We start from the raw sequence: 6,843 nt of genomic DNA on the forward strand, positions 1-6,843 counted from the left end.
TTGACCCTAGGATCAGTTTTTCGGTGTCAATAGTTACATTTAACTAGTACATTTTTGAAAGGATCATTGAATATTTCTGTTTAACTTGTTGAGATACCATTCACTGTTTTTAGGTTTATGGTTATAAGGATAAAGGAGTTCGCGGTCTTAAGAGCATGTCTTAATTTAAGTTAAAATAATCTTATGGCTATATTTGTTTAGTAAATTCTACATGACAAATTTTTGTAATTTCTAGTAGTGAGAAATTTAGTCGAGAGTTTATCTTTCAGTATGGATTAATACATTACTTGGTTAATAAATGGTCATGGAGGGGAAGAAGATGCCAAAGAAGTTAAATTTGAATTTACGTAAAAGAAAAAAATAAAGAAAGGAAATTACATATGAAAAACTATATTCCATATCTTTTCAGGAATGAATCTATATATATAATACCTTACATCGAAAAAATTTGATTTTTTTGATGTTTGATAATAGTTTCAACATTCAAATTACTCTGCGAAGCCAAAGAAGCAAAATATACGCAGTCATTTATATTTCCAGAGTAGCTCTTCATGTTATCATTTCATCAATTTTTCTCTTTTTCACAACTACGTACTCTTACCATTAATATGAGTATTGTATGGATTTTGGTCTCTGCAAAACTTGTAACTATTGCTGCATTAAGTAACACATTGACGAAAAACAAACAAAATGGACTGTACTATGCCACCATATATCTAAAATATTAGAAAGTTCAGGCGTTTAAACAGGGATTTATCAAAACCCCGCGTACACTTGAGAGCAACCAAAAGAAAACACGGCTCGAAGAAACTTAAGCTGATGTGCTTGGTGAAGTACTAGAAAACTCCTTCGTCTTGAAAGATCTAGCTGAATACGAGAAGTTTCCTTCTCATGCAGCAAGTTGAATGCATCTTCATCGAACTGCCCAAGTGAAATTAATAGTTAATTTAAAAAGGTGCATGTTGTTTGCAAAACATGTGGAAAATTTCTCAAAGTCAAGTAAATTTATTTGTTTCAACACTATGACAAGAATTAAAGGGTAAAGAAAAAACAAAAACAAAAAAAAGTCATCAAAACAGTATTTATAACGAAGTAGACAATTATCAACGTGGAACACAAAATTCTATTTCAGTACGCATTTAAGGTTACTAATAAAACTGTGCATATAAATATTGTTTTCCAAAACATGTTTACAGTACACAATAGTATGCCTTTATATAGGCTAGTATAATATACAAATATGGAATAAAATCATAAATAAAAAGAATTATATATCTTATACTATCATCCTAAGAATATCCTGATTTTATTCTCTATATACATATAACAAAAGCCATTCAAAAAAGATAAATTAAAACATGTCTTACTCTACACCCTTTATTAATTAGTTTGATTATTTAGTTCACTTTCATTCATGAAATATGCCTTTAGAAAAGAATCTAGACTCCCAATATAGTGTCTAACCTTTAGACAAAGTAAAGAAAAAAATTATGTTTGGATGCAGAAAAAACGTACATTGATCTTTGACGTTGGATAATATAGGTTTGGCTTGAAATGTCTTTTCTCTTTTAAAAAGTTGTAATATCATGTTCTACTGTTTTAAGCTAAGAAAAATGAGAAGAATTAAAGTAAAAGGAAGCTTTTCCATAATTTGTGGGGTTTATAAAGAAAGCATGCCCAATAGAATCTTGCATGAATAGATACGTCAAGTCACTTACATACCCTATAACTATTCAATCTGATTTCTAACTTGGCGATTTGAATTATTTTATGGTCGAGTAACAAAGTAATACTTGTCACGGGCTTATCGACTATTGACCACAGAGTTGAGTGCCTATAAATAATTTCACTTGTTTCCAAGTTCTATTTTTTATACACCCTTATAAATAATTATAATAGAGCATCAGATGTTATGTTTAAAAGGTAAAAACTAATAATTAGGAAACTTTTCCTATATATTCTTAAAAAAAAAAATAATAATAATAATTAGGAAATCCTCCATCCATGTTCTAAGAATATATAGGAAAAGTTTACCATCAGATGTTATGTTTAAAAGATAAAAACTAATTATTATTATTATTATTATTATTATTTTACAATGCACTGTTGTTTCATAAACTAATATAACACTAAGATTTCAATAAATGGTAATGTTAATCGACAGACTGAATCAAAGAATTAAAAAAAAAAAAAAAAATTTCTAACTCTTAGAAACTAACATGTAACCTTACGGTAACTACAGAAATTTATTTTTATTTTGTTATGTTAATGGTTTAGAGATAACTAATTGTAAATGGAAGAGAATCGAAGATATTTTTAGAGTATCCTATGAAGTGTGAGAAGCTCTCGTGACTCTGCCAGCTCAAAACGAAAACGAAAAAGAAAAAACAGGAAAAAGAAAATAAAAACAAAAAGACAAGAAGAGAAACAAAACCCATATGTACTCCAACTCACGACTGCCCCATGAAACACAATGTGTCAGAGAAATTACAAATATTATTTATTTTAACATTCAACAGTAGAAAGCATTTACACACACTTACCTATGCAATCCAGATTTACTTTTAATCATAGATAATCATTTTCATTTTTAACACGTCACCGAAGAAAGGGATCTACGTACCTGTACTTTAACTCATCCTTTTCTTGACTGAAAACTCCCACCTCCTCCAAAAGATTGGCTTGTCGGCGCTGCTCCCATATTTCTCTCTGAATCCAAGGAGCTCACATCAATTCCATGTTGATGTTGTGGTTGTTGCTTTTCCCTTTGAGAAAATCCTCCACTCATGCTTCTCACAATTTGCCCCACTCCAAGAAAGTCTCTTGTCATTCTATCAGACCCACCAATCCCCGCATTCAGATTTTGGTGCAATTTCGCTTCATCCATGTTGCTAAAACGTTTATCCGAGTCTATATTAGTTCTGTTTGGATTGTATCCGCCATAAGGATTTTGATCTTGCGCATGTCCGCTACCGTATGCATTCACTTCTCCAGACCCAGTTCCGAAAATTGAAGAATTACCACTGGCAAATGTGTTCATTAAGTCATGAAGATTGTTGTCATTTTCGCCAAAAATGCCGCTGAAGTTGGCCTTGTTATCGCTTGAAGAAGGGCTGCCGAAACTCCTTAGTAATGACGCCGTATTATTGCTTGAACTAGAACCCATTTGAGCAGCCTTTTGGAGCAGTGCTGTGGCGGACATATGAGGGACTATGTTTTCGCTTTGAACTGATGAACTGAAAAGGGAAGGGACGCCGGAGCTAATTTGATCATTGATTAGGTTGTTTGAGAACACGTTGGACCCTTCAACACCACCACCAGCAGTGCCATTCTCGTTGCTGAAGTGACCGGGGATCAATAAACTTGAAGATTGCAGATTGCCATTGGTGTTGTTAGCGTTGTTGCTGTTATTTAAGCTGCTAGTAGTGCTACTGTTGGAGAGGAAGCTGAGGTTGAAGAGGTTGCCTGAGGAGGGTGGGTTATTTGTGTTGTTTGGAAGATCCGGAAACTGCATTAATCCATGGAATGGTTTGTTTGGCAGCAAGCCTTGCTGAGATTGGTGTTCGTCATGGTAATTCTGGCTTGATTCTTGCATGAAAAAGGCAGGTGAAGTCATGGTCTGTTGTGGTCGAAATGATGATGAAGAACCGATGGATGGAGGAAGGAGATGGTCAAATTGCGTTGACCGTGAGCCACCACCGAGTCGTAAAATGTCATTCGATTGAGCATTTTGGTCTTTTATTGATGAAATTTGAGGACCCACTTGAGATAAGCCTAAGCCCATGTTGCTACTTCCGTATAAATGGCTGCCAATGGTGCTCAAACTGGGTGGGTGTCTTGCACTTTCTTGAGCCAGTGCATCACAGAAGGCTCTATGAGTGATAAAACTGTCACGCCTGACACAATTATTTGGAAAGAAGCCATTAGAACAGCTCTCATAGATAGTATAATGGCATCATAAAAAGAGAAATCGCAACAAAATTGAACAGGAATTCATGTCTGGTACCTAAACTACATGAAATTATAGAATATTGACCCCAAAAGAAACAAAAAATGATGTAAAATTTGATATTAATCCAAGGGGCACGTATTATATGTACCATTAAAACAGTAATATATAGGCCCACTGGTTTCTCCAAAGAATTTGATTGAAAAAATATAGTCCAAATGAAATCATGACAGAATATGAAACAGCTATGTGACTGATCGGCTGTGACTAGTTTTAGATTTCATGCGTTCTCTTAATTCTTATCTTCCATCCCATCTTCAATAATGCTTCCATCTTGCATGTCTGAAACATCAATTATATGGTTACCTTATGAAGACCAGAACCATAAATTTAGGGTTTCATAGCTAACGTCAAACTATAAAACAATCAACGATAACGGAAACCCTAAATGATTTTTAGAAAGGGAGCCTATTATAACAACCCAATAGAAGTAGGTAGAGAAGAATATGAAGTTGTAAAGTTAAATCTAATCTCCCAAGAAGACAGAGATATAATTAAGAAGGTAGGTGGAATAATTTCGCTAAAACTCGGAAATGATTAACCAATCAACCGCGAAATTCTATTTCAAGAACTGGCTGTTCAAGAAATGGAACAAGAGAATGTGTTCAACCTTACGAAAAATCATCCATCAATCAAGAAACCATTTCAAGTAGAGAACTGTGAACTGGCCAAGTGGGTAAAGGTAGAAAAAAGAAAGAGATCTAAAGCTGGAAAATAAACCACCCAGAGCTCACGGGAATATTCAATGAGCCCTTGAAACAGAAGAGACTGCATATGGATTAAGATTGAAGAGCACAACGTCGAGACTGCAATGAAGGGAGAAGAGAGAGAAACGTTATCATGAAAAAGGGTACCTGCGAGGCCACAGTCCTGAGCGCATCTAGCCAATTCATAAGAGAACAAACCTGGGAAACAACACAGCAACCCTCTACATGCCGTAGCAACACGTGAATAGGAAAAGGTAAAGAACGAAAAAAGGCGGTGTTTCCGAGGACAAAGAAAAGAAGAACAGTTTTTTCTTCTTCTTTTTTTTTTTTTTTTTTTTGAATTTTTTTTTAACAGTAGGAAGAATTTCTTGGTTGAATTGAAACATCTACGACCATCGCAGTTTCAACGGATTATTCACGTGGGGGCATTTTTCTGCTCCCTTTCCTTCTCTTCTCAATTAGTAGTACCATTGCACTTGAGAATTCGAAAAGATAGAAAAATAAATAAATAAATAAAGTAGAAGGTGAGAAGGAGACCCGCTTGCAAGAAAACTTAAAAGAGAAGGACAAAAAAAGGCATCAAAAACTTTTTCTTCTCTTGTCACTTGAGGAATCTAAGCACTACACCAAAGAAGCCAAGCATTACTTATAACGCCTCCGCCAATTTCTTGTCTTTCTGTTTCTCTCCTTATAAACCAAAGAAGCTGATGAAGATTATAATGCAAAAATTAATTATAAAATTTGGAGATTGAAACGTTTATTACCTTGAAAAAAGAGTACCACAATCACATCTGTATTCTCTAGTACCACAAGTTTTTGAATGAGCTTTCCAATCAGATTGAACAGCATATCTCTTAGAACACTTCTCACACTTCCATTTCTTCTCACCATGTTTTCTAGAGTAATGTTTTTTGATGCCAGTAAGGTCACCAAGAGCTCTAGAAGGGTCATGGTGGACGCATGTGGGCTCAGGGCACAAATAAACCTTCCTCTTCACTTCTTTTGTAGTCTTCTGCTTTAGCTTCCAAGGCAGGTTGTGTCCTCTTCTGTGGAGTTGTAGGTTTTGCTCCCTTTGAAACCCTTTATTGCACACCTCACATATGAACCTGTTTGTTGCCATTAGGGTCTTGGGAGATAGTGCTATCACCTCCGCATCTGGATCTGCTTTGGAAAAATGACAAACAATATAATAAATTATTAGAAAATTCTAAATTAAATACAATTGACAAAGATTTTATCATCTAAATTTCATTCCAAATTTTTTCAATATTAGGGTTTTCTTTTGCTGGAAAAGGCGGCCAAAAATTAGGAAGAAATTATATGGCCAATTCCTTAAAATCATTTGTTATTCAGATAAGGTAGATCTTAGATAAAATTGATTGATACTTGCTTGGTGTTCCAGGTTGGTTTCTCTTTTTCTTCTGGGTTGGTGGAGCTGGAGCTGAAGATGAAGTTGGTGTTGAGGAATGCTGCAACTTCATCTGGTTTTGATCTTCTTCTCTAATTTCAAAGAAAGGAGCTGAAGAAGACGCAGACATATTAGTATTCAACCTTTATGTCTTCTTACTGTCTTCGTCTTCGTCTTCAAGTTGGTAGTGGTGCTTGCTTGTTCTTCTCTATTTCTTCCGTACTAGCCATAATCTCTGAAATCTAGAAACCAAAAAACCCTACATTAAAATTTTGATATTTCTCTGAAAATCATATCTGAAGAAGCCGAAAAAGGGCTATCCAAGCTTTTGAGTATCGATTAATGAGAAGTAAACAAAAAGGAAAATATCTGGACAGAAAAGCTGAAATCAAGAGAGAAGATGCAGAGAGTAAGAAAGAAAGAAAAAAAGGGGAATCAAGTTTTTCTCTACAGTTTCAGTAGTTTTAAATACCGAAATTTAAACAAGGTTGTTCCTGATTCGGTGTCATGCCGATAAACCAACACATATACACATAAAGCTTAATTTTTTTTTTTTTTTTTATCTCTTCATTTTAGTATTTATTTATTGGATTCGCAAAATGAAATTCATGAATTTGCTCAATTATTCACAAAATAAAATGACAGAAAGAGAAAGAGAGAGAGAGAGAAAGAAAGGGTAAGGCTACTGGTCGGTGGACCCAATCCACAGCCGCAAAAAG

General features: G+C 34.6%; 1 protein-coding gene across 1 annotated transcript; it reads right to left on the reverse strand.

Annotated features, from left to right (window-relative positions):
- Positions 1-632: 632 nt before the first annotated feature.
- LOC116141865 (protein indeterminate-domain 5, chloroplastic-like) lies at positions 633-6,266 on the reverse strand. The gene is made up of 4 exons (XM_031427336.1): positions 6,107-6,266; positions 5,481-5,877; positions 2,624-3,896; positions 633-921 (listed from the first exon to the last, which is right to left on the reverse strand). Exons 1-3 carry the CDS (start codon positions 6,252-6,254, stop codon positions 2,636-2,638), a joined length of 1,806 nt encoding a protein of 601 aa, XP_031283196.1. The 5' UTR covers positions 6,255-6,266; the 3' UTR covers positions 633-921; positions 2,624-2,635.
- Between the last annotated feature and the right edge of the window lie 577 nt (positions 6,267-6,843).

Source organism: Pistacia vera, unplaced genomic scaffold, assembly GCF_008641045.1.
Source record: "Pistacia vera cultivar Batoury unplaced genomic scaffold, PisVer_v2 Contig400, whole genome shotgun sequence".
Classification (NCBI taxonomy): domain Eukaryota; kingdom Viridiplantae; phylum Streptophyta; class Magnoliopsida; order Sapindales; family Anacardiaceae; genus Pistacia; species Pistacia vera.

Coding starts and splice junctions, on each gene's coding strand:
- LOC116141865 (XM_031427336.1), bottom strand. CDS start 6,254: ATGTCTGCGTCTTCTTCAGCTCCTTTCTTTGAAATTAGAGAAGAAGAT. Junction 5,878..6,106: donor AAACCAACCTGGAACACCAA/GCAAGTATCAAT, acceptor TTTCCAAAGCAG/ATCCAGATGCGGAGGTGATA. Junction 3,897..5,480: donor TGTGGTACTCTTTTTTCAAG/GTAATAAACGTT, acceptor TAATTGTGTCAG/GCGTGACAGTTTTATCACTC.